General features: G+C 45.2%; 1 protein-coding gene across 1 annotated transcript; it reads left to right on the top strand.

Annotated features, from left to right (window-relative positions):
• The first annotated feature begins 28 nt into the window (after nucleotides 1-28).
• Nucleotides 29-27,441, top strand: GMFB (glia maturation factor beta). The gene is made up of 7 exons (XM_077269866.1): nucleotides 29-378; nucleotides 11,623-11,719; nucleotides 18,541-18,590; nucleotides 19,004-19,053; nucleotides 21,066-21,148; nucleotides 22,043-22,116; nucleotides 23,984-27,441. Exons 1-7 carry the CDS (start codon nucleotides 376-378, stop codon nucleotides 24,053-24,055), a joined length of 429 nt encoding a protein of 142 aa, XP_077125981.1. The 5' UTR covers nucleotides 29-375; the 3' UTR covers nucleotides 24,056-27,441.
• The last annotated feature ends 335 nt before the right edge of the window (nucleotides 27,442-27,776 follow it).

The raw sequence follows: 27,776 nt of genomic DNA, 5'->3' as shown, positions 1-27,776 counted from the left end.
CGTCACGCATCACATGACCTAATGCCATGATTATGATATCGGCCATTTTTGTTTTGGGCTCTGGACTTATTCGCTTTGCATAAATTATAGAACAGAGGACGTTGTAAACGCTGCGAGACTGATACAACGAGCACGAGAGATCGGAGAACGGAGACAATAACGGACGAGCTTGTCCTCTGCGGAGATGACAGCTCGCTTTGGTTCTGTCGCAGGGCACGCCCATTGTTGGAAGGTTGGCTTTCTGATTGGGCTGCTCCACAGACACGTGACGTTTGGCTTATTTTACCCCTCCCCCTTCATACACCGGGTGGCGGTTCAGTAATCCAGACAGAGCCGGAGCTATTACCGCGTAGTGTTGTCAGCCGGGGCGCGGAGATGGTGAGTGGGCAGCGGGGACAGAACGGAGGGGTCGCCGGTGTGACTGACGGGAGATGCGGCAGCCTCCTCCCTCCCCTTCATTCCCGGGAGACTCCCCTCTCACCGCACAGGAAATGCAGCCTGAGGGCTGGAAACTTCACGGCAGCTTTTCCCTCTGCAGTTTCGGCGGCACCGTCACCAGTGGGAGTTATCGCTACAGTGCATTGTGCTACCGGGGGTAGACGGCAGGGGGCGCCGCTGTCACTGTGGAAAACTGATCACTGATGTATCAGTATACCCCAGATCTATGGACCAATCATCCTGCAGCTGCTGTTGTGCTGCCCCCTGTAATCTGTCACTATGTACAGGACGACTGCACCAGCAGAATAGTGAGCGCAGCTCTGGGGTATAATACAGGATGTAACCCAGGATCAGTAATGTAATGTATGTACACAGTGACTGCACCAGCAGAATAGTGAGCACAGCTCTGGGGTATAATACAGGATGTAACCCAGGATCAGTAATGTAATGTATGTACACAGTGACTGCTCCAGCAGAATAGTGAGTGCAGCTCTGGAGTATAATACAGGATGTAACTCAGGATCAGTAATGTAATGTATGTACACAGTGACTACACCAGCAGAATAGTGAGTGCAGCTCTGGAGTATAATACAGGATGTAACTCAGGATCAGTAATGTAATGTATGTACACAGTGACTACACCAGCAGAATAGTGAGTGCAGCTCTGGAGTATAATACAGGAGGTAACTCAGGATCAGCAATGTAATGTATGTACACAGTGACTGTACCAGCAGAATAGTGAGTGCAGCTGTAGGGTATAATACAGGAGGTAACTCAGGATCAGCAATGTAATGTGTGTACACAGTGACTGCTCCAGCAGAATAGTGAGTGCAGCTCTGGGGTATAATACAGGAGGTAACTCAGGATCAGTAATGTAATGTATGTACACAGTGACTGCTCCAGCAGAATAGTGAGTGCAGCTCTGGAGTATAATACAGGATGTAACTCAGGATCAGTAATGTAATGTATGTACACAGTGACTGCTCCAGCAGAATAGTGACTGCAGCTCTGGAGTATAATACAGGATGTAACTCAGGATCAGTAATGTATGTACACAGTGACTGCAGCAGCAGAATAGTGAGTGCAGCTCTGGAGTATAATACAGGATGTAACTCAGGATCAGTAATGTAATGTGTGTACACAGTGACTGCACCAGCAGAATAGTGAGTGCAGCTCTGGGGTATAATACAGGAGGTAACTCCGGATCAGTAATGTATGTACACAGTGACTGCACCAGCAGAATAGTGAGCGCAGCTCTGGGGTATAATACAGGAGGTAACTCAGGATCAGTAATGTAATGTATGTACACAGTGACTGCACCAGCAGAATAGTGAGTGCAGCTCTGGGGTATAATACAGGATGTAACTCAGGATCAGTAATGTAATGTATGTACACAGTGACTGCACCAGCAGAATAGTGAGCGCAGCTCTGGAGTATAATACAGGATGTAACTCAGGATCAGTAATGTAATGTATGTACACAGTGACTGTACCAGCAGAATAGTGAGTGCAGCTCTGGGGTATAATACAGGATGTAACTCAGGATCAGTAATGTAATGTATGTACACAGTGACTGCACCAGCAGAATAGTGAGTGCAGCTCTGGGGTATAATACAGGATGTAACTCAGGATCAGTAATGTAATGTATGTACACAGTGACTGCACCAGCAGAATAGTGAGTGCAGCTCTGGGTATAATACAGGATGTAACTCAGGATCAGTAATGTAATGTATGTACACAGTGACTGCACCAGCAGAATAGTGAGCGCAGCTCTGGGGTGTAATACAGGATGTAACTCAGGATCAGTAATGTAATGTATGTACACAGTGACTGCACCAGCAGAATAGTGAGCGCAGCTCTGGGGTGTAATACAGGATGTAACTCAGGATCAGTTATGTAATGTATGTACACTGACTGCACCAGCAGAATAGTGAGCGCAGCTCTGGGGTGTAATACAGGAGGTAACTCAGGATCAGTAATGTAATGTATGTACACAGTGACTGTACCAGTAGAATAGTGAGTGCAGCTCTGGTGTATAATACAGGATGTAACTTAGGATCAGTAATGTAATGTATGAACACAGTGACTGCACCAGGAGAATAGTGAGTGCAGCTCTGGGGTATAATACAGGAGGTAACTCCGGATCAGTAATGTATGTACACAGTGACTGCACCAGCAGAATAGTGAGTGCAGCTCTGGAGTATAATACAGGATGTAACACATTACATTACTGATCCTGAGTTACATCCTGTATTATACTCCAGAGCTGCACTCACTATTCTGCTGGTGCAGTCACTGTATACATACATTACTGATCCTGAATGTACACAGTGACTGCACCAGGAGAATAGTGAGCGCAGCTCTGGGGTATAATACAGGAGGTAACTCAGGATCAGTAATGTAATGTATGTACACAGTGACTGCACCAGCAGAATAGTGAGTGCAGCTCTGGGTATAATACAGGATGTAACTCAGGATCAGTAATGTAATGTATGTACACAGTGACTGCACCAGCAGAATAGTGAGCACAGCTCTGGGGTATAATACAGGATGTAACCCAGGATCAGTAATGTAATGTATGTACACAGTGACTGCTCCAGCAGAATAGTGAGTGCAGCTCTGGAGTATAATACAGGATGTAACTCAGGATCAGTAATGTAATGTATGTACACAGTGACTACACCAGCAGAATAGTGAGTGCAGCTCTGGAGTATAATACAGGATGTAACTCAGGATCAGTAATGTAATGTATGTACACAGTGACTACACCAGCAGAATAGTGAGTGCAGCTCTGGAGTATAATACAGGAGGTAACTCAGGATCAGCAATGTAATGTATGTACACAGTGACTGTACCAGCAGAATAGTGAGTGCAGCTGTAGGGTATAATACAGGAGGTAACTCAGGATCAGCAATGTAATGTGTGTACACAGTGACTGCTCCAGCAGAATAGTGAGTGCAGCTCTGGGGTATAATACAGGAGGTAACTCAGGATCAGTAATGTAATGTATGTACACAGTGACTGCTCCAGCAGAATAGTGAGTGCAGCTCTGGAGTATAATACAGGATGTAACTCAGGATCAGTAATGTAATGTATGTACACAGTGACTGCTCCAGCAGAATAGTGACTGCAGCTCTGGAGTATAATACAGGATGTAACTCAGGATCAGTAATGTATGTACACAGTGACTGCAGCAGCAGAATAGTGAGTGCAGCTCTGGAGTATAATACAGGATGTAACTCAGGATCAGTAATGTAATGTGTGTACACAGTGACTGCACCAGCAGAATAGTGAGTGCAGCTCTGGGGTATAATACAGGAGGTAACTCCGGATCAGTAATGTATGTACACAGTGACTGCACCAGCAGAATAGTGAGCGCAGCTCTGGGGTATAATACAGGAGGTAACTCAGGATCAGTAATGTAATGTATGTACACAGTGACTGCACCAGCAGAATAGTGAGTGCAGCTCTGGGGTATAATACAGGATGTAACTCAGGATCAGTAATGTAATGTATGTACACAGTGACTGCACCAGCAGAATAGTGAGCGCAGCTCTGGAGTATAATACAGGATGTAACTCAGGATCAGTAATGTAATGTATGTACACAGTGACTGTACCAGCAGAATAGTGAGTGCAGCTCTGGGGTATAATACAGGATGTAACTCAGGATCAGTAATGTAATGTATGTACACAGTGACTGCACCAGCAGAATAGTGAGTGCAGCTCTGGGGTATAATACAGGATGTAACTCAGGATCAGTAATGTAATGTATGTACACAGTGACTGCACCAGCAGAATAGTGAGTGCAGCTCTGGGTATAATACAGGATGTAACTCAGGATCAGTAATGTAATGTATGTACACAGTGACTGCACCAGCAGAATAGTGAGCGCAGCTCTGGGGTGTAATACAGGATGTAACTCAGGATCAGTAATGTAATGTATGTACACAGTGACTGCACCAGCAGAATAGTGAGCGCAGCTCTGGGGTGTAATACAGGATGTAACTCAGGATCAGTTATGTAATGTATGTACACTGACTGCACCAGCAGAATAGTGAGCGCAGCTCTGGGGTGTAATACAGGAGGTAACTCAGGATCAGTAATGTAATGTATGTACACAGTGACTGTACCAGTAGAATAGTGAGTGCAGCTCTGGTGTATAATACAGGATGTAACTTAGGATCAGTAATGTAATGTATGAACACAGTGACTGCACCAGGAGAATAGTGAGTGCAGCTCTGGGGTATAATACAGGAGGTAACTCCGGATCAGTAATGTATGTACACAGTGACTGCACCAGCAGAATAGTGAGTGCAGCTCTGGAGTATAATACAGGATGTAACACATTACATTACTGATCCTGAGTTACATCCTGTATTATACTCCAGAGCTGCACTCACTATTCTGCTGGTGCAGTCACTGTATACATACATTACTGATCCTGAATGTACACAGTGACTGCACCAGGAGAATAGTGAGCGCAGCTCTGGGGTATAATACAGGAGGTAACTCAGGATCAGTAATGTAATGTATGTACACAGTGACTGCACCAGCAGAATAGTGAGTGCAGCTCTGGGTATAATACAGGATGTAACTCAGGATCAGTAATGTAATGTATGTACACAGTGACTGCACCAGCAGAATAGTGAGCGCAGCTCTGGGTATAATACAGGATGTAACTCAGGATCAGTAATGTAATGTATGTACACAGTGACTGCACCAGCAGAATAGTGAGCGCAGCTCTGGGGTATAATACAGGAGGTAACTCAGTATCAGTAATGTATGTGCACAGTGACTGCACCAGCAGAATAGTGAGTGCAGCTCTGGAGTATAATACAGGATGTAACTCAGGATCAGTATTGTAATGTATGTACACAGTGACTGCCCCAGCAGAATAGTGAGTGCAGCTCTGGAGTATAATACAGGATGTAACTCAGGGTCAGTAATGTAATGTATGTACACAGCGACTCCACCAGCAGAATAATGAGTGCAGCTCTGGGGTATAATACAGGATGTATATCTCAGGACCAGTAATGTAATGTATGTACACAGTGACTGCACCAGGAGAATAGTGAGTGCAGCTCTGGAGTATAATACAGGATGTACGGTAACTCAGGATCAGTAATGTATGTACACAGTGACTGCACCAGCACAATAGTGAGTGCAGCTCTGGAGTATAATACAGGATGTAACTCAGGATCAGTAATGTAATGTATGTACACAGTGACTGCTCCAGCAGAATAGTGAGTGCAGCTCTAGGGTATAATACAGGAGGTAACTCAGGATCAGTAATGTAATGTATGTACACAGTGACTGCTCCAGCAGAATAGTGAGCGCAGCTCTGGAGTATAGTACAGGATGTAACTCAGGGTCAGTAATGTATGTACACAGTGACTGCACCTGCAGAATAGTGAGCGCAGCTCTGGAGTATAATACAGGATGTAACTCAGGGTCAGTAATGTATGTACACAGTGACTGCACCAGCAGAATAGTGAGTGCAGCTCTGGGGTATAATACAGCATGTAACTCAGGAATCAGTATTGTAATGTATGTACACAGTGACTGCACCAGCAGAACAGTGAGTGCAGCTCTGGGGTATAATACAGGAGGTAACTCAGGATCAGTAATGTAATGTATGTACACAGTGACTGCACCAGCAGAATAGTGAGCGCAGCTCTGGAGTATAATACAGGATGTAACTCAGGGTCAGTAATGTATGTACACAGTGACTGCACCAGCAGAATAGTGAGTGCAGCTCTGGGGTATAATACAGCATGTAACTCAGGAATCAGTATTGTAATGTATGTACACAGTGACTGCACCAGCAGAATAGTGAGTGCAGCTCTGGAGTATAATACAGGATGTAACTCCGGATCAGTATTGTAATGTATGTACACAGTGACTGCACCAGTAGAATAGTGAGCGCAGCTCTGGGGTATAGTACAGGAGGTAACTCAGGATCAGTAATGTAATGTATGTACTGTTATGATCTGGTGACCTTGGAGCCGCATGAAACTTTCTCTGGAGTCGGTGGAACCTGTACTGACCGCAAATCCTGAACTAACACCGCAACTAGAAGTAGCCGTGGGGTGTGCCTAACAAACCCTAGACACCTCGACACAGCCGGAGGACTAAATACCCCTATAGATGGAAATAGGAATGCTACCTTGCCTCAGAGCAGACCCCCAAAGGATAGGCAGCCCCCACGAATAATGACTGTGAGTAGGATAAGAATAGACACACGCAGGTAGAAAACAGGATTTAGGAAAAGAGGCCACTTTAGCTAAATAGGAAAGGATAGGACAGAATACTAGGCGGTCAGTATTAAAACCCTTCCAAAAATATCCACAGCAGATAATACAAAAAGTTCCACAATCTAACTAAAGACATGGAATGTATATCTGCCACTCCAGAGAATCCAGCAAGACTGAGAAAATACTGACACAATCTAAGCTGGACAAGAAAACACAAAGAATAGCACTGAATTGTGAAGCACATAGCATGTGTGCCACAGGAAAAAAAAAACGGACACTTATCTTTGCTGATTTGGCAGAAAGGCAGGAGGAACAAGCAGAGGTCCAACACCTCCCAACAACAATTGACAACTGGCAAGGACTAATGAATCCTGCACGCCTAAATACCCCAGTCAGAACTGCAATCAGCAGATACACCTGACCAGGACTGCAACTCAGGGGCAACTGCATTACCACCTACAACCACCGGAGGGAGCCCAAAAGCAGGATTCACAACAATGTACACAGTGACTGCACCAGCAGAATAGTGAGTGCAGCTCTGGGTATAATACAGGATGTAACTCAGGATCAGTAATAAAATGTATGTACACAGTGACTGCTCCAGCAGAATAGTGAGTGCAGCTCTAGGATATAATACAGGAGGTAACTCCGGATCAGTAATGTATGTACACAGTGACTGCTCCAGCAGAATAGTGAGCGCAGCTCTAGGGTATAATACAGGAGGTAACTCGGGATCAGTAATGTATGTACACAGTGACTGTACCAGCAGAATAGTGAGCGCAGCTCTGGGGTATAATACAGGATGTAACTCAGGATCAGTAATGTATGTACACAGCGACTCCACCAGCAGAATAGTGAGTGCAGCTCTGGAGTATAATACAGGATGTAACTCAGGGTCAGTAATGTAATGTATGTACACAGTGACTTCACCAGCAGAATAGTGAGTGCAGCTCTGGGGTATAATACAGGAGGTAACTCAGGATCAGTACAGGATCAGTAATGTAATGTATGTACACAGTGACTGCACCAGCAGAATAGTGAGTGCAGCTCAGGTGTATAATACAGGATGTAACTCAGGATCAGTAATGTATGTACTCAGTGACTGCACCAGGAGAATAGTGAGTACAGCTCTGGAGTATACTTCAGGAAGTAACTCGGGATCCGTACAGGATCAGTAATGTAAAGTACGGTATGTACACACTTACTGCACCAGCAGAATAGTGAGTGCAGCTCTGAAGTATAATACAGGACGTAACTAAGGATCGGTAATATATGCACACGGTGAGCGCAGCTCTGGAGCAGATGTTATTTGGTATGAATATTTACATGGGGAGTTGTCCAGTATTTTGCTATACGAGGAAACTTCATTTCTGAGGTCAGTGGTTGACTGCAGTGGTTGCATGAATGATCAACATCTTTACTTAAAGATCAGTGGTGACCACCAACAGAATCAAAACCAATGTGGTTTGTACTGGGCATCTACTATATAATTGTCTAAGGGTCACTTCCGTCTTTGTCTGTCCTTCTGTCTTTCTTTCTGTCTGTCACGAATATTCATTGGTTGCGGCCTCTATCTGTCATGGAATCCAAGTCGCTGATTGGTCGTGGCAAACTGCCCACGACCATTGCCACGACCAATCAGCGACGGGCACAGTCCGGCGGCAAAATGGCCGCTCTTTCCTCCCTGCAGTCAGTGCCCGCTCCGTACTCCCCTCCAGTCAGCCCTCACACAGGGTTAATGCCAGCGTTACCGGAGCGCGGTGTTATGCACTCCGGTAATGCAGCTATTAACCCTGTGTAACCAACTTCTTACTATTCATGCTGCGTGTGCAGTAAAAAGATCTAATGTTACAAATAATAATAATAATAAAAAAAAAAAGTTATTCTCACCCTCCGACGTGGCGCGCTGTCCTCGGCAGTGCAAGCGGCAGGTTCCGGTGCCAAGGATGCTATGCGAGAAGGACCTGCCATGACGTCACGGTCATGTGACCGCGACGTCATCACAGGTCCTGCGCTCATACCAACCCTGGGACCGGAAGCTGCCGCTTGCACCTCACACAGGCGACAGGACTTCAAGGGGCCTTCGGAAGGTGAGTATATGTTTATTTTTTATTTTACGTCACTGGGCAATATACTACATACTACGTGGCTCTGTGCTGTATACTACGTGGCTCTGTGCTGTATACTACGTGGCTCTGTGCTGTATACTACGTGGCTCTGTGCTGTATACTACCTGGCTGTGCAATATACTACGTGGCTGGGCAATATACTACGTGGCTGGGCAATATACTACATACTATGTGGCTCTGTGCTGTATACTATGTGGCTCTGTGCTGTATACTATGTGGCTCTGTGCTGTATACTATGTGGCTCTGTGCTGTATACTATGTGGCTCTGTGCTGTATACTATGTGGCTCTGTGCTGTATACTATGTGGCTCTGTGCTGTATACTATGTGGCTCTGTGCTGTATACTATGTGGCTCTGTGCTGTATACTATGTGGCTCTGTACTGTATACTACGTGGACATGCATATTCTAGAATACCCGATGGCCCCCCGTGGCTAAAAACATCTTCCCCCAGCCACCCCATCTTCCAGATGTGCCTATTCTGGCACTTGGCCACTCTCTTCCCACTCCCTGTAGCGGTGGGATATGGGGTAATGAAGGGTTAATGCCACCTTGCTATTGGAAGGTGACATTAAGCCAGATTAATAATGGAGAGGCGTCAATTATGTCACCTATCCATTATTAATCCAATTGTTGGAAAGGGTTAAAAAACACACACACACATGATTTAAAAGTAGTTTAATGAAATAAACACAGCGGTTGTTGTAATAATTTATTGTTCTCTCAATCCATCAGGAACACCCTCGCTTGGAAAAATAATAAACGCACAAGATACATACCTTCTGGTGAACCGTCTCGTCCCACGAAGTAATCCATCTGAAGGGGTTAACTAATATTACAGGCAGGAGCCCTGCTAATGCACTCGCTCGTGCTTGTAATTCCCCGGCGAATGAATGAAATGTAGGTCAATGACCTAATTTCCTTCAGTCGCGGTGATGCGCCCCCTGGTGGATGTCCTCATATGACCTGGAGCGTGGGAAAAAGTTCCCAGGCTGCAGTTCATGAGAACATCCACCAGAGGGCGCCTCACCGCGACTCAATGTAAGTACAGATCACTCTGCTTTCCTTTCAGCACCCGGGGATTACAGGCACGAGCGAGTGGTTTATCGCAGCTCGTGCCTGTAATATTAGTTAACCCCTTCAGATGGATTACCTCGTGGGACGTGACGTTTCAGCAGAAGGTATGTATCTTGTGCGTTTATTATTTTTCCAAGCGAGGGTGTTCCTGATGGATTGAGAGAACAATAAATTATTACAACAACCGCTGTGTTTATTTCATTAAACTACTTTTAAATCATGTGTGTGTGTGTGTTTTTTAACCCTTTCCAACAATTGGATTAATAATGGATAGGTGACATAATTGACGCCTCTCCATTATTAATCTGGCTTAATGTCACCTTCCAATAGCAAGGTGGCATTAACCCTTCATTACCCCATAGCCCACCGCTACAGGGAGTGGGAAGAGAGTGGCCAAGTGCCAGAATAGGCGCATCTTCCAGATGTGCCTTTTCTGGGGTGGCTGGGGGCAGATGTTTGTAGCCAGGGGGGGCCAATAACCATGGACCCTCTCCTGGCTATTAATATCTGCCCTCAGTCACTGGCTTTACCATTCTGGCGGAGAAAATTGCGCGGGAGCCCACGCCAATTTTTTCCGCCATTTAACCCTTTATTTTAGCAGCTACAGCGCTGAAATTTTGCACATACACACTACTAACATTAGTAGTGTGGAATATGCAAAAAAAAAGGGGATATGAGATGGTTTACTGTATGTAAACCATGTCTCATATCCTGTCGGGTTTGTGCAGGAGAAATGAAAAGCCGGCAATTGAATTACCGACTTTTCACTAACACCGCTGCTTATTTCTCGCAAGTCACACTGCTGGTCCGTGTGGAATCCGTATTTTTCTCGCCCCAATAGACTTTCATTAGCGATTTTTTTTGCGCAATACGCTGACAAACGCAGCATGCTGCGATTTTGTACGGCCGTAGAAAGCCGTATAATACTGAACCGTAATATACGGCTAATAGGAGCAGCCCCATTGAGAATAATTGTGCCGTTTATTTTGCGAGTTTTACGGACGTAATTTCTGCGCTCTTACGTCCGTAAAACTCGCTAGTGTGAGGCCGGCCTTAGTCTGGTGTATGCTAGAGCGCAGAGAAGTCGGCTCTGCAGAGCTCCTGTGTTAGGCAACACAGGCAAGCGGAGCCAAGCAGCCAGGGGAGCTGAGACGCCTGGCTCCCACAGCGTGCACAGCGGTGCAGTCGCCCATGGTAGCTGGTCAGAGGAGGACTGGCATGTTTAGTGCCAACACTTTCAGCCATAACTGTATATGGTCTGAAATATAGTTGAGTTAAGTCACAAACCGATTTATGGAAATGACTCTAATCAACCTGTTTGAAAAAACCTATATCTTTATTAAATACATGCATGAGACTCTATAAACAACAGTTGACACTTGGGCTGGTTGTAGAGCAGAAGCTCCGGTGATGCAGATAATTGATATCTCATGTCCTCTCGTTCCGCTTCATTTTACTATGACATTATTTAGGGAAATAATCCGCTCCTTGTAGTAATGACAACATTATATATAGAGAATCCGCGTCTCCTCAATGGTAAGATCCCCGCAGGGTCCCTGAATAGCATTTAGTACAAGTCCAGATCTCTATAAGCGGAAGTGAGGAGAAATTACCATGAAGTCACTACCGCAAAAGACCCCCTAACAGGGGCTTTATTAACCATCCTGATTCCAGACGACTTGTAATATTCTGGGTGATTTACTGGGTAATTTTCTTCTTTTGTAGAGCGAGTCCCTGGTTGTATGTGAAGTGGAGGAGCAACTGGTGGATAAGCTGAAGAAGTTTCGATTCCGCAAGGAGACCAGCAATGCTGCAATTATCAGTGAGTAATGAGTCAGTGCCAGCGATGAGATACTCTGTACATCACTGACTGCTGTTGGGTGTCCTAGTGTACTTACAGGAGGGTCTTTGGGTGCTCCCCAAACTTTCTTGTCCTTAAAAATATTTTTTAAACTTCTATCTTATAAAGTTGTCCAGAATTACAAAAACATGGGTGCATTTTTCCAGAAATGGCGCCACACCTGCCCCCAGGTTGTGTGTCATATTGCTGCAATACTTTGTTGCTTCTTTGTCTAGAGGCTGTGCTCTGCCTGGCGTCGGTGGCAAGAGAAGGGGCTGTGCACCACCTGGCAGCTGTGGCTAAAGAAGGGGCTGTGCTCCGCCTTGCTTTGGTGGCTAGAGGAGGGGCTGTGCACCATCTGGCGGCTGTGGCTAGAGAAGGGGCTATGCTCGGCCTGACGTCAGTTGCTAGAGAAGGGGCTGTGCACCACCTGGTGGGGGGTGACTAGCGGAGGGGGCTGTGCTCTGCCTGGCAGCTGTGGCTAGAGGAGGGGCTGTGCTCCACCTGGCGGCTGTGGCTAGAGGAGGGGCTGTGCTCCACCTGGCGGCTGTTGCTAGAGAAGGGGCTATGCTCCGCCAGGCGGCTGTGGCTAGAGGGAAGGCTGTGGTCCGCCTAGTGGCAGCGGCTGGAGGAGGGGGCTGTGCACCGCCTGGCGGCGGTGATGGCTGGAGGAGGGGCTGTGCACTGCCTGGTGGTGGCTGGAGGAGGGGCTGTGCACCGCCTGGCGGCTGTGGTGGCTGGAGGAGGGGCTGTGCACCGCCTGGCGGTGGTGGCGGCTGGAGGTGGGCTGTGTACCGCCTGGCGGCGGTGACTTGAGAAGGGGACGTGGGATCTCTGCTCTCGGTATTATGGGATATCCCAGTGGTCGGACATCTCGCAGTCATATATTATCTTTTCTTAAAGGGGTTGTCCCAGCTGCTTGTTATATGAACAGGAGAAGTCTTTGTCAGATTGCCCCCTTAATGTCACAGAAAAACTCAGGACGCACCATGACAGAATTAATTGTGTAGACTTGCAGTGCTTCCACTTCAAGTCTGTGCAATGCTCTTAAAGGAGCTTTTTTTTATCTCTGCCTGAGCATACACTGATTTTGGCATCACAGCATTTGTTTTCATCTGGGTCCTGTAAAAAATTTAAAAAAATGGTATATTGTAATTCTTGTAAGAATAAGGAATCATGCACTGTATAATTTAGGATAGAAATAAAACAATATTTGCATAAATCAATAGGACAGATGATAAGTAAAGTTTGTAAAAATGCTTCACATCATATTTCTTCACAGTCTATGAAGAGGGGAGGAGGGAGGGAGCATGTTTGTGCTGAATCACATTCCAGAACACACACACACACACACACACACACACACACACACACACACACACACACACACACACACACACACACACACACACACACTATATGTCTTCATCGATCCTGTTACTGTATTTCCGAATTTGAGATGTTAGAAAACAGTTTTTCCCCTTATATTTTATGTATAGTGTATATAAGTTATCAGAGCATCTCATTTCTCCAAACACGACCTAGGGGGAAAAACAAACTAAAACATCAAGCATACAGAGACAACATATACTGGACTATTGATTTATGCAGTTTATTGAAAAGTTTAGATATCTATTTAATATAATTGCCTTGTAATGTTTTCATTTCCTGTCCTGTCCAGATGTCACCGTATCCCAGATACGTGTGGTATGTTCAGTACACGGTCAGACACAGATCATTTTTAAAATTAACTTTTGTTCGTGGGAAAACCCCTTTCTGACATTAGACGTACTATCCTTTCGAGGTGGGGTGGGCCCGTATGACCACCGACGGGATAGTACGTCATATGCGATCGGCCGCGCTCACGGGGGGGAGCGCGGCCGATTGCGGCCGGGTGTCAGCTGACTATCGCAGCTGACATCTGGCACTATGTGCCAAGAGCGGTGACGGACCGCCCCCGGCACATTAACCCCCGGCACGCTGCGATCAAACATGATCACAGTGTTCCGGCGGTATAGGGAAGCATCGTGCAGGGAGGGGGTTCCCTGCTTGCTTCCCTGAGACCCCCGGAGCAACGCAATGTGATCGCGTTGCTCCGAGGGTCTCTTACCTCCTCCTCCCTGCAGCAGGCCCGGATCCAAAATGGCCGCTGCATCCGGGTCCTGCAGGGAGGTGGCTTACACTATAACATCATGCCCCCCCAGTGTGTGTATGTATAATATATATATATATATATATATATATATATATATATATATATATATATATATATATATATATATATATATATATATATATATATATATATATATATATATATATATATATATATATACACATACATACTCACTCACTCACTCACTCACTCACTCACTGGCCACTTTATTAGGTACACCATGCTAGTAACGGGTTGGACCCCCTTTTGCCTTCAGAACTGCCTCAATTCTTCGTGGCATAGATTCAACAAGGTGCTGGAAGCATTCCTCAGAGATTTTGGTCCATATTGACATGATGGCATCACACAGTTGCCGCAGATTTGTCGGCTGCACATCCCAAAGATGCTCCATACAAGGCAGGATGGATCCATGCTTTCATGTTGTTTACGCCAAATTCTGACCCTACCATCCGAATGTCGCAGCAGAAATCGAGACTCATCAGACCAAGCAACGTTTTTCCAATCTTCTACTGTCCAATTTCGATGAGCTTGTACAAATTGTAGCCTCAGTTTCCTGTTCTTAGCTGAAAGGAGTGGTACCCGGTGTGGTCTTCTGCTGCTGTAGCCCATCTGCCTCAAAGTTCGATGCACTGTGCGTTCAGAGATGCTCTTAGGCCTACCTTGGTTGTAACGGGTGGCGATTTGAGTCACTGTTGCCTTTCTATCAGCTCGAACCAGTCTGCCCATTCTCCTCTGACCTCTGGCATCAACAAGGCATTTCCGCCCACAGAACTGCCGCTCACTGGATTTTTTTTCTTTTTCGGACCATTCTCTGTAAACCCTAGAGATGGTTGTGCGTGAAAATCCCAGTAGATCAGCAGTTTCTGAAATACTCAGACCAGCCCTTCTGGCACCAACAACCATGCCACGTTCAAAGGCACTCAAATCACCTTTCTTCCCCATACTGATGCTCGGTTTGAACTGCAGGAGATTGTCTTGACCATGTCTACATGCCTAAATGCACTGAGTTGCCGCCATGTGATTGGCTGATTAGAAATTAAGTGTTAACAAGAAGTTGGACAGGTGTACCTAATAAAGTGGCCGGTGAGTATATATATATATATATATATATATATATATATATATATATATATATATATATATATATATATATATATATATTGTTCCTTATAAATACATTTCTTTATCTAAATAATAAAAAAACAATAAAAGTACACATTTAGTATCGCCGCGTCCGTAACGACCCGACCTATAAAACTGTCCCACTAATGAACACCGGAAAAAAAGAGGCAAAAAACAACGCTTTATTATCATACCGCCAAACGAAAAGTGGAATAACACGCGATCAAAAAGACGGATATAAATAACCAATGGTACCACTGAAAACGTCATCTTGTCCCACAAAAAACGAGCCGCCATACAGAGTCAAAGAAAAAATAAAGTTATAGTCCTCAGAATAAAGCGATGCAAAAATAATTATTTTTTCTATAAAAGTTTAAAAGCGCCAAAACATAAAAAAATGATCTAAATGAGGTATCGCTGTAATCGCACTGACCCGAAGAATAAAACTGCTTTATCCATTTTACCAAACGCGGAACGGTATAAACGCCCCCCCCAAAAGAAATTCATGAATAGCTGGTTTTTGGTCATTCTGCCTCACAAAAATCGGAATAAAAAGCGATCAAAAAATGTCACGTGCCCGAAAATGTTACCAATAAAAACGTCAACTTGTCCCGCAAAAAACAAGACCTCACATGACTCTGTGGACCAAAATATGGAAAAATTATAGCTCTCAAAATGTGGTAACGCAAAAAATATTTTTTGCAATAAAAAGCATCTTTCAGTGTGTGACGGCTGCCAATCATAAAAATCTGCTAAAAAACCCGCTATAATAGTAAATCAAACCCCCCCTTCATCACCCCCTTAATTAGGGAAAAATTAAAAAAATGTATTTATTTCCATTTTCCCATTAGGGTTAGGGCTAGGGGGTTAGGGTTGGGGCTAGGGTTAAGGCTACAGTTAGGGTTGGGGCTAAAGTTAGGGCTAGGGTTTGGATTACATTTACGGTTGGGAATAGGGTTGGGATTAGGGTTAGGGGTGTGTCAGGGTTAGGGGTGTGGTTAGGGTTTCCGTTGGGATTAGGGTTAGGGGTGTGTTTGGAATAGGGTTTCAGTTATAATTGGGGGTTTCCACTGTTTAGGCACATCAGGGGCTCTCCAAACGCGACATAGCGTCCGATCTCAATTTCAGCCAATTCTGCGCTGAAAAAGTAAAACAGCTCTCCCATGCGCCCAAACGGGTTTACCCCAACATATGGGGTATCAGCGTACTCACGACACATTGGACAACAACTTTTGGGGTCCAATTTCTCCTGTTACCCTTGGGAAAATACAAAACTGGGGGCTAAAAAATAATTTTTTTTTTTTTATTTTTTTTTTTATTAAACCACAAAAATTATTTTCACGGCTCTGCGTTATAAACTGTAGTGAAAGACTTGGGGGTTCAAAGCTCTCACAACACATCTAGATGAGTTCCTTAGGGGGTCTACTTTCCAAAATGGTGTCACTTGTGGGGGGTTTCAATGTTTAGGCACATCAGTGGCTCTCCAAACGCAACATGGCGTCCCATCTCAATTCCTGTCAATTTTGCATTGAAAAGTCAAACGGCGCTCCTTCCCTTCCGAGCACTCCCATGCGCCCAAACAGTGGTTTACCCCCACATATGGGGTATCGGCGTACTCAGGACAAATTGTAAAACAACTTTTGGGGTCCATTTTCTCCTGTTACCCTTGGTAAAATAAAACAAATTGGAGCTGAAGTAAAAAATTTTTGTGAAAAAAAAAAAAAAAAAAGTTAAATGTTTATTTTTTATTTAAACATTCCGAAAATTCCTGTGAAACACCTGAAGGTTTAATAAACTTCTTGAATGTGGTTTTGAGCACCTTGAGGGGTGCAGTTTTTCGAATGGTGTCACACTTGGTTATTTTCTGTCATATAGACCCCTCAAAATGACTTCAAATGAGATGTGGTCCCTAAAAAAAAAAAAAAAAAAAAATGGTGTTGTAAAAATGAGAAATTGCTGGTCAACTTTTAACCCTTATAACTCCCTAACAAAATAAAAAATTTGGATCCAAAATTGTGCTGATGTAAAGTAGACATGTGGGAAATGTTACTTGTTAAGTATTTTGTGTGACATATCTCTGATTTAATTGCATAAAAATTCAAAGTTGGAAAATTGCGAAATTTTCTACATTTTCGCCAAATTTCAGTTTTTTTTTCACAAATAAATGCAGGTAATATCAAATAAATTTTACCACTATCATGAAGTACAATATGTCACGAGAAAACAATGTGAGAATCACCGGGATCCGTTGAAGCGTTCCAGAGTTATAACCTCATAAAGGGACAGTGGTCAGAATTGTAAAAATTGGCCTGGTCATTAACGTGCAAACCACCCTTGGGGGTAAAGGGGTTAAAAAGCAAATATCAACGCCAACATGGCTCCTCATAAAATGTACGCCAATGACAATGAAAGGAAAGCAGCAAAGGCACAACGTCGAAGACCACAAAGGGCAAATGAGACTCTTAAAGAGCAACAGCATCGCTGGGACAAAAACAATGCATATAAGCGTAGGCATCAAGCACATGAGTCCCCTGATGCAAAAGTCATTAGATTATCACAGGATGCCATTAGGCAACAACAGCGCCGCATGCCTGCCCCCATTACCACCCTTCCGATGTGATAGCATCTGGCCTCCATCTAGTGCAGTGGTCTCCAACTCCGGTCCTCAAGAGCCACCAACAGGTTATGTTTTCAGGATTTCCTTAGTATTGCACAGGTGATGGAATTATTGCCTGTGCAGGTGACGCAATTATCACCTGTGTAATACTAAGAACATCCTGAAAACATGACCTGTTGGTGTCTCTTGGGGATCGTAGTTTGGGAACAGTGATCTAGTGATTTAAGAAATACTTGGCTTAATCATGCGTTCCTGTTCACTCCAGAAGTTCTGAGATGAATGCAGACACTCCTTCCCTGTGTGTTTATTTTTTCACTACTTATGAACATAAACTGCAGCACAGATTCATCTCCGCTAAAAGTTTAGACCTTAGATCAGGAATAGGACAGACATTTCCTAAGTTTCCGAAATTCATATGAAAAAAATATTCCCCACAAACTGCATTGAACTACTGTACCCAATTTATTATATATTTTAGGAGTCGGTCAATTTTATACCGACTCCACCAAAATGGGCTCTGACTCCGACTCCACGACTCCGACTTCACAGCCCTGTTTTATAGGGCATCTGTCAGACCCTTCTGAGCAGTCTACATGGGCTGCAGGTCTTAGGAAGCTGAATAAAATGACACCTTGGTATCAGCGATCCGACATCTTATTCTAGAGAAACCTTAATGTCTGAATATGTAAATGAGCTGCTAAGATCTATGGATCGGACATAGATCTCTGCGAGAATCTGCCTCCAGAGTTCATTACATATGAGAGGGGGACGATGCCAGTGTGACGCCCTTGGGGCTCCCGTCAGACGGCCACAGACCACTGATGTGGGCGCCAGAAGCTGTAAATTAATTTGCTTGTTTCTATTTTTTTTGTTTTTCTTCTTCTGTAGTGAAAATAGACAAGGATAGACGTCTGGTTGTCCTAGAGGAGGAACACGAGGTCAGTACAACATGGTCTTTATTCTTTATATACTGGACCCACATACACTCCACAAGCTGAGCCAATCATTAGATCACAAAGTCAGCTTCTGTTTGTTGCAGAAGTACAAGTTCCAGCAAGCCCTGACGGCCGACAGTAGTCTTGCTGCAGTTGTGCTGCCACGTTTCAGGTCACTGATTACATGACAGACGGGTATTGTGGCCTCAGAATATAATGCCTGTGTGGGCAGAGCGGCTCTGCAGCTGGTACTGAACGTTCACCACTCCGTGGTGATGTGCAATTACCACTGTGATTAAATCCTTGTGCGCTGCCAGGCGCGGCCCCACGGCTCTGCAATTATGGCTCTGCACGTTCTGCAATTATGGCTCCCACGGCTCCTGTCCTATTAATTGCTGCTTCTCTCTTCTGTGCAGGGCATTTCTCCTGATGAACTCAAGGATGAACTTCCAGAGAGGCAGCCCAGATATCCTTTCATATATGGCTGATGACGGGCGCACTCAGTGATGCCTGCTACACCTCTTGCTGTCACATAAAACCTGCAGAAAAGCACCATCTTGTCCCCCACAAGACATTAAATCATCTAATACAGGTCCTTCTCAAAAAATTAGCATATAGTGTTAAATTTCATTATTTACCATAATGTAATGATTACAATTAAACTTTCATATATTATAGATTCATTATCCACCAACTGAAATTTGTCAGGTCTTTTATTGTTTTAATACTGATGATTTTGGCATACAACTCCTGATAACCCAAAAAACCTGTCTCAATAAATTAGCATATCAAGAAAAGGTTCTCTAAACGACCTATTACCCTAATCTTCTGAATCAACTAATTAACTCTAAACACATGCAAAAGATACCTGAGGCTTTTAAAAACTCCCTGCCTGGTTCATTACTCAAAACCCCCATCATGGGTAAGACTAGCGACCTGACAGATGTCAAGAAGGCCATCATTGACACCCTCAAGCAAGAGGGTAAGACCCAGAAAGAAATTTCTCAACAAATAGGCTGTTCCCAGAGTGCTGTATCAAGGCACCTCAATGGTAAGTCTGTTGGAAGGAAACAATGTGGCAGAAAACGCTGTACAACGAGAAGAGGTGACCGGACCCTGAGGAAGATTGTGGAGAAGGACCGATTCCAGACCTTGGGGAACCTGAGGAAGCAGTGGACTGAGTCTGGTGTGGAAACATCCAGAGCCACCGTGCACAGGCGTGTGCAGGAAATGGGCTACAGGTGCCGCATTCCCCAGGTAAAGCCACTTTTGAACCATAAACAGCGGCAGAAGCGCCTGACCTGGGCTACAGAGAAGCAGCACTGGACTGTTGCTAAGTGGTCCCAAGTACTTTTTTCTGATGAAAGCAAATTTTGCATGTCATTCGGAAATCAAGGTGCCAGAGTCTGGAGGAAGACTGGGGAGAAGGAAATGCCAAAATGCCTGAAGTCCAGTGTCAAGTACCCACAGTCAGTGATGGTGTGGGGTGCCATGTCAGCTGCTGGTGTTGGTCCACTGTGTTTCATCAAGGGCAGGGTCAATGCAGCTAGCTATCAGGAGATTTTGGAGCACTTCATGCTTCCATCGGCTGAAATGCTTTATGGAGATGAAGATTTCATTTTTCAGCACGACCTGGCACCTGCTCACAGTGCCAAAACCACTGGTAAATGGTTTACTGACCATGGTATTACTGTGCTCAATTGGCCTGCCAACTCTCCTGACCTGAACCCCATAGAGAATCTGTGGGATATTGTGAAGAGAAAGTTGAGAGACGCAAGACCCAACACTCTGGATGAGCCTAAGGCCGCTATTGAAGCATCCTGGGCCTCCATAACATCTCAGCAGTGTCACAGGCTGATTGCCTCCATGCCACGCCGCATTGAAGCAGTCATTTCTGCCAAAGGATTCCCGACCAAGTATTGAGTGCATAACTGAACATTATTATTTGATGGTTTTTTTGTTTGGTATTAAAAAACACTTTTATTTGATTGGTCGGGTGAAATATGCTAATTTATTGAGACAGGTTTTTTGGGTTATCAGGAGTTGTATGCCAAAATCATCAGTATTAAAACAATAAAAGACCTGATAAATTTCAGTTGGTGGATAATGAATCTATAATATATGAAAGTTTAATTGTAATCATTACATTATGGTAAATAATGAAATTTAACACTATATGCTAATTTTTTGAGAAGGACCTGTATGTTCAGGAGCTGTGCCAGTTCTCATGCACTGTAAATTGCCATCTCTTTGAGAGTAGCCGATTCCTCTTCAGCATTCTGCCAGCACTGTAGGTGTGGGAGCTTCCTATCCACGCTCCCTAGTAATATTACTCCTGGCGTTTCAACCATTTCCAATGCCGCTCGCTTTCTCAGCAGAAGTGAACAGTGAGGGGGGCCCAAAGGTAATTGCACCATCTGAAACCAGATTGTGTGTGTATCCTCGGCCAAGCTGTTATTTTCTTTAACTTCACCTTACATTCATAGTGTACAGCTATAAGTACCAGCACGAGGACGGGAGAGTGTCTTATCCATTGTGCTTTATTTTCTCCAGCCCTGTAGGTAAGTGCGGCCCTTACTCGTGGGTGTCATACCCTTCTTCCTGACAGCCGCCTGCTCCTCTCTTCCCACTTAGAGCACATTCCCGCTCGCCGAAGTTGAGGGTCTATTTAAATGGAGGGGTCGGGAGGAATTACTGTTGGCTGACAGCTATGGCCAGCTTTAGAATACACCGCCTTAAAGGGGTTGTCCGCCACTGGATAATCAATTCTTAATCCAGTCAGTGTCCTGTATAAAATCCCTCCATACTCTCCTCCTGCAGTGGGGTCGTTCCTGCCATGTTGGAGTCCTTATGTGATGAGACCTCTGCAGTCAATGTTATGCCGCATAACTACTGATCAGCTGCAGCGGTCACTTAATATAATAATGTCAAGTGACCACCGGGACGAGAGAGTCTGCGCCGACATCACAGGAGGTGGTTAAGAAGGCGCTCTCCAGTAATGGACAACGCCTTTAATGATCACCTGATCACTGCAGGTCCAGTTTTTCTAAAGGCTTGCTCGTACATGGTTGAATCTTCCGATGAGAGAAAGACCCCCAGACTATCCCCCCACTTGATGACATAACTTTTTTAAAAATGAATAGGCAACTTTAGAATAATCATTTGATCGTTGCCGATCAGATTTTTCCGATTCCCAGAGACTAGTGTAATATTATATGGCGATCATTCACATGACTGCCTGATCATGTAATACATGGTTGTATCGGGGCCCCCCGACAGCGGGAGCAGTGCTCTGCACGGGTCTCCTCTGCTACAATGGGCTCATCTCCTTTAATTCCTCTTCATTTTTTTTCTCTTAGTAGGGTCAGACATCGCCACTTTTTTTTTTTGCCGTTATTTTGTTGTTTTCCTACTTCTCCATCTTTACATCACCAGAATTTTACTCGCTTTTCTAGGGTGTAAACCAGAACAGCAGATGATGTACGCTGGAAGCAAAAATAAACTCGTCCAGAAAGCCGAACTCACAAAGGTGATTATTTAATTATGTTCGTACGTTACTGGTTTGTTTTGACAGTGGTAAACATTTGGATATAATAAATGTTACTGCCACGGAGACACATAGCTCTGCATGGTATATACAGCATTGCTCCAGTTCGGCTTCTTGCCAGTCACAGAGGCAGGAGCCGGCTGCTGCGGCTAAAGAGAATTGAATATTCACTGCGCTGGCAATTAATACTCATTTCTCTTATAGCGCGCACAGTTGCAGCCACCGGCTTCCAGCACACCTCCTACGTACTTTCTCTTCATGTCCTCACTGCATCTCATTCTGGCGCAAGCAGCTCTTCCTTCCGGCTGAGCGATCACGTGGCTCCGTTCATTAAGGTAATCAATATTCACGCCTCTCCACTTCCACAGGCATGGAGTGAATATTCATTACCTTAATGAGCAATGACACGTGATCGCTCGGGCAAAAGAGCTGTTGGCATTGGAACAAGATGCAGCGAGGGCGCACAGGAAGGGTAAGTAGGATGGGTTTTTTTTTTTTTTTTTTAATCAGAGCCATGCATACAAGAATAAGGGATAAGGAGCCATGCATGCAAGGATAGGGATGAGGAGCTATACATACAAGGATAGGGATGAGGAGCCATGCATACAAGGATAGGGATGAGGAGCCGTGCATACAAGGATAGGGATGAGGAGCCGTGCATACAAGGATAGGGATGAGGAGCCGTGCATACAAGGATAGGGATGAGGAGCCGTGCATACAAGGATAGGGATGAGGAGCCGTGCATACAAGGATAGGGATGAGGAGCCGTGCATACAAGGATAGGGATGAGGAGCCGTGCATACAAGGATAGGGATGAGGAGCCGTGCATACAAGGATAGGGATGAGGAGCCGTGCATACAAGGATAGGGATGAGGAGCCGTGCATACAAGGATAGGGATGAGGAGCCGTGCATACAAGGATAGGGATGAGGAGCCGTGCATACAAGGATAGGGATGAGGAGCCGTGCATACAAGGATAGGGATGAGGAGCCGTGCATACAAGGATAGGGATGAGGAGCCGTGCATACAAGGATAGGGATGAGGAGCCGTGCATACAAGGATAGGGATGAGGAGCCGTGCATACAAGGATAGGGATGAGGAGCCGTGCATACAAGGATAGGGATGAGGAGCCGTGCATACAAGGATAGGGATGAGGAGCCGTGCATACAAGGATAGGGATGAGGAGCCGTGCATACAAGGATAGGGATGAGGAGCCGTGCATACAAGGATAGGGATGAGGAGCCGTGCATACAAGGATAGGGATGAGGAGCCGTGCATACAAGGATAGGGATGAGGAGCCGTGCATACAAGGATAGGGATGAGGAGCCGTGCATACAAGGATAGGGATGAGGAGCCGTGCATACAAGGACGGGGGAGCCATGCATACTAGGATGGGGATGAGGAGCCGTGCATACAAGGACGGGGGAGCCATGCATACTAGGATGGGACGGGGGGGAGCCATGCATACTAGGATGGGACGGGGGGGAGCCATGCATACTAGGATGGGACGGGGGGGAGCCATGCATACTAGGATGGGACGGGGGGAGCCATGCATACTAGGATGGGACGGGGGGAGCCATGCATACTAGGATGGGACGGGGGGAGCCATGCATAGCAGGATAGGGATGAGGGGACAATACATACCTGGCTTATACTCGAGTCAATAAGCTTACCCAGTTTTTTGTGGCAAAATTAGGGGTCTCAGCTTATACTCGGGTCGACTTATACTCCGGTATATACTGTGTGTATATATAAATTTACACACACATGCATACACACCTTTTTATATGTTGTAGTATTGGAAGAAATGTGAATCTAACAGATGTTTTTCATTTTATTTTTTCTTTAAGGTGTTTGAGATTAGAAACACCGAGGACCTGACTGAAGAATGGCTGATCGAGAAGCTGGGATTTTTTCACTAATCTATATTTTTCTATGTGAATTTCGCCTGGAGTATATTCCCTCAATACTCCGCATATCTTACATCCGCCCACTCTCCAAGTGTCTGTGCTGCAGCGATGTGCAGGGGTTTTTTTCGTCTTTTTTTTTTATTATTATATATTTAGTAATATCGAGCAACACTAATCGGCTTAACTCTTTCACTGCCTTGAGCCGTGTGCGGTGGGAGACACGTGTACTGGAATATCTGATCCTGACCACACTGGATGACCAGCATTTATTCTGGATTTACTAACCAGATCTACCTCTGATGAGGCTTTATTATAACCCGTTACACCCCGCTTGGTTATGTACCTGGCACACATGAGATATATACACATGTACTTTGGCCTAAGGCCGTTGTATATCATGTTTTCAGCAATTACGTGTCTTTGACTAATGGAAAGTGATACCATTTTTAGCAATATACGTTCCGTATCTATTCAGCAGGGTTTCCAGGATCTCTGCTTGTTGTCAGTAGGAAGAGTCGTTGGTGCATAGAGGAGCATGGCTCGATATCTGGACTGTAATGAGCCGTGTACCTGCATCCATCACATGAGCGGGACTAGAATACAACGACCTTGCAAAGATATTAATGCAAGTAAATGGGGTGGCGTTGTCACCTCCTAGGGTACAGTGATGAAAAACTGGAACCCAGTTTTTTTTTTTTTTTAAAGCTTGTACCATAGGGGTCATAATGCGAACCCATTCACATGCGATGTAGCAGGGGCATATAGCGATCTATGGCTGCGCGAGCCTTGTCGTGGCCAAAGTCCCTCTGTAGCTCCAGCCTTTAGGCAAGCAGAGATCTTAAATGCTATGGAGGATTAATGCAGATAGTATATTGGTAAATTGTCTTATTTTTAATAGCATCATCCTATATAATGAACCCCGCTCTAACCTCTCAGTCTGTGCTAACTTCTAGATTGGTTGGGGTCTGACCTTTAATGCCGCCGTTAGTTTCAAGACCTGGGGTCTCATGTTCCCCATTTGTGGCCGCACTCGCTTGGTTGAGTCTTTGTAATGGACAGTCTCCATCAGACTCTTGGAGGCTGAATGGAGTGGAGCAAGTGCGTCCAGTTGTTACTTAATCTTTGATTAGTCAAATGTGCCCTTAAGGACTTTAGTAAAGCTGGGTGACAACCCCTGAGCCCTAATAGTAGCTGGTAATGGGCTTGGTATGGTAACATCCGTTAGCGTTTCTGCTAGTGATGAGCACCAGTGCTTGTTCCTCGAGTTGGCATCGGGTGCTCGGGTACGTGCCGAGTATGACGGGTGCTGGGGTGACGTGTTTGAGTCCCCATCCTGCATATTTCACGGCTGTTAGACAGCCACAAAACATACGTCTGACAATCCCTGCATGTCACCCGAGTACCCGCAATATACAGTACATACCTGGGCACACTCGAGGAACAAGCACTGCCGCCCATCACTAGATTCTGCCCCTAAAAAACAGGGGCCGCTTAACTCCATGATGACAGCTTAAAAAAAAAAAAACCTGTTCCATTTTTCTGAAAATCTGTCAGACTGACCACAGTTTTCAGCAGACCCCACAGATCATTCTCAGTGGCTCCTGTAAATATGTGGACAGACCTTGCTGGTGGCTGTGGGATACTTCATTCTCAGGTGGTCCAAGCAGGGCCGGACCCTCCAATATGAACCGAATACCAGTTATTTGCTCATTTTATGTTTTGTTTTTTTTTTTGGGGGGGGGGTTTTCCTCGGGAGCAAGTATTTCTGATTGACCGGCATTAGTGACACAAGGGCCTTGCATGATGAGGCTAAACGTGCGCTCACAAATTGGCACCGTCAGGATGCTGCCCTGCCCCTTCACATGGTGCCACAGGGACCAGTGATGGCTCCAGCACTTCAAACATTCCTGCATTTTCAGGGACCCCGGAAATCCGGGGCAGCACGTCCCAGAGGGGGCCCGTCCCAGAGGGGGCCGTCCGCGTGTGCTTTCTGGGGTAAATACATTCTTAGCCCATGAAATCATGCTGTCTTTTTGGGTCACGCCTGTCGTATTCCTTGCAATCTGTTCTATATTTTGTTTTTTTTTACATTCCTGCATGGTTCCTGTGAGCCCGTGATGGATTTGCTTCTGAGCAGCCTTGCATGTGTCCCGTTCTGTGACATCGGCCGGTATAATGTGCGCTCTTTATATATGGCTTTCTATTAACACTGTGTCTCGTTTGTGCCGGAGACGAGGGTTTGGCGCGAACAAGGTTTACAACCCGCGCTTATTCCGGGCAGTGAAAAATCTCTACAAATTGCTAAATGATTCATCAGTACCTAGACGCTCTTCTGATTGTCCCCGCATGCATATCCTATCGTTGATACCTACAGTAATCTGCAGCACCTTTTCTCACAACTCTGTGGTTATTCCTTTTGTTATTCCTCCTGGAAATGGATGGATAACTTTCCCGCTCGGCATTGCCACTTCCCTTGTTAACGGGTGCACTAATTTACTCACATTATCCAATCATAGGTGACCATGTCAGAGTTGGAAGACACGTGCCTTATTTACAAGGGACATCCAGCGGATCCTACATTTCCATGAATAGTTAGAGGAACAGCACAAGGCAGAGATTTAAGAAGAAAAGCTCATGGGAAATGCAAGTATGTAGAGCAGACAGGTTTTCTCTCATTAAAAGGGTTAAACCACAAAATAGCATCTATGATCATGAAGGGGTCTAGCAGCTGGGACCCCCCCCATGATTCCAAAATCGAGGGGGTTGCTGTATCTCCTATGTTAAAGTATTCATGCAAGACCACCTTCCTCATTGACAGTGGTCGCATGTACCTATTCCACTCACAGGGGGGCAGAGGCCTGGCCATTCTCATGGTCCGTGGGGGTCCCAGAGATCATATGTGCATCAATCACCAGTTACCATCTGGATAGGTGATAAATACTGTGGGTCAGTTAACCCCTTAATACCAGGCCCCGAGGTTTATTATTGAGGCCCCCACCTCACATCTGGGCCTCTGCACACTACAAGAACATCAGTTACTAAATGTTGTGGCCCCAGAGCTCGGTAAGAGTCGGGGCCACATATCCATAGACCTCTCAGCCCCATGGGCACCAGGCTCCCAGCACTGAGCGTTAGACTTGCTCGCGGCTGGAACCTGCTGGTCACTTCTGTATATGAAGCACATCAGACACGGTTTCATTTCCTCCCTTTTGGATAACGTATTTTACTGCGTGACTGTTTTTTGCCTTTTGTATACGATGAGACACGTTGCTGTTTACTATGGATTCTCAGCTGCTGCCTGTTGACGGTTCTAGAACCTTCCGCCTCTGTGTTTTACCAGTGCCAGCGTTTTGTGCGTTCATTTCTCTTGGTTAAATAAACATTTTGAAAATGGTAAATGGTGTGCGTCTTAACTTACGGAAAAGAAGGTTGATGCTCGACGACAGTGGAGACCCAGGACTTCAAGCAAAGAGGAATCACACTATTTCTGGCCATTATATGACTCATATCCATTTTTTTTTTTGGGTACCAGTTTTCCCGATTCCAGGCTCGTAATTTTCAGATGTCTCTGAGCTAGTGGGTGGAAACTAGCTGATATGATGTCTACCATATTCGGCACACACAGACATGAGGGATTTCGGCTCTCCTGTTTCTATGTAGCACATGCTCAGCAGCAGTATGGAAAACATTATACAGCAGTGTAGCTGTGAATCCAGCTCTGGGGTAAGATGAA

The sequence above is a fragment of the Ranitomeya variabilis genome, chromosome 1, assembly GCF_051348905.1.
Source record: "Ranitomeya variabilis isolate aRanVar5 chromosome 1, aRanVar5.hap1, whole genome shotgun sequence".
NCBI lineage: Eukaryota > Metazoa > Chordata > Amphibia > Anura > Dendrobatidae > Ranitomeya > Ranitomeya variabilis.
This window is presented reverse-complemented; position numbering and strand designations above follow the sequence as displayed.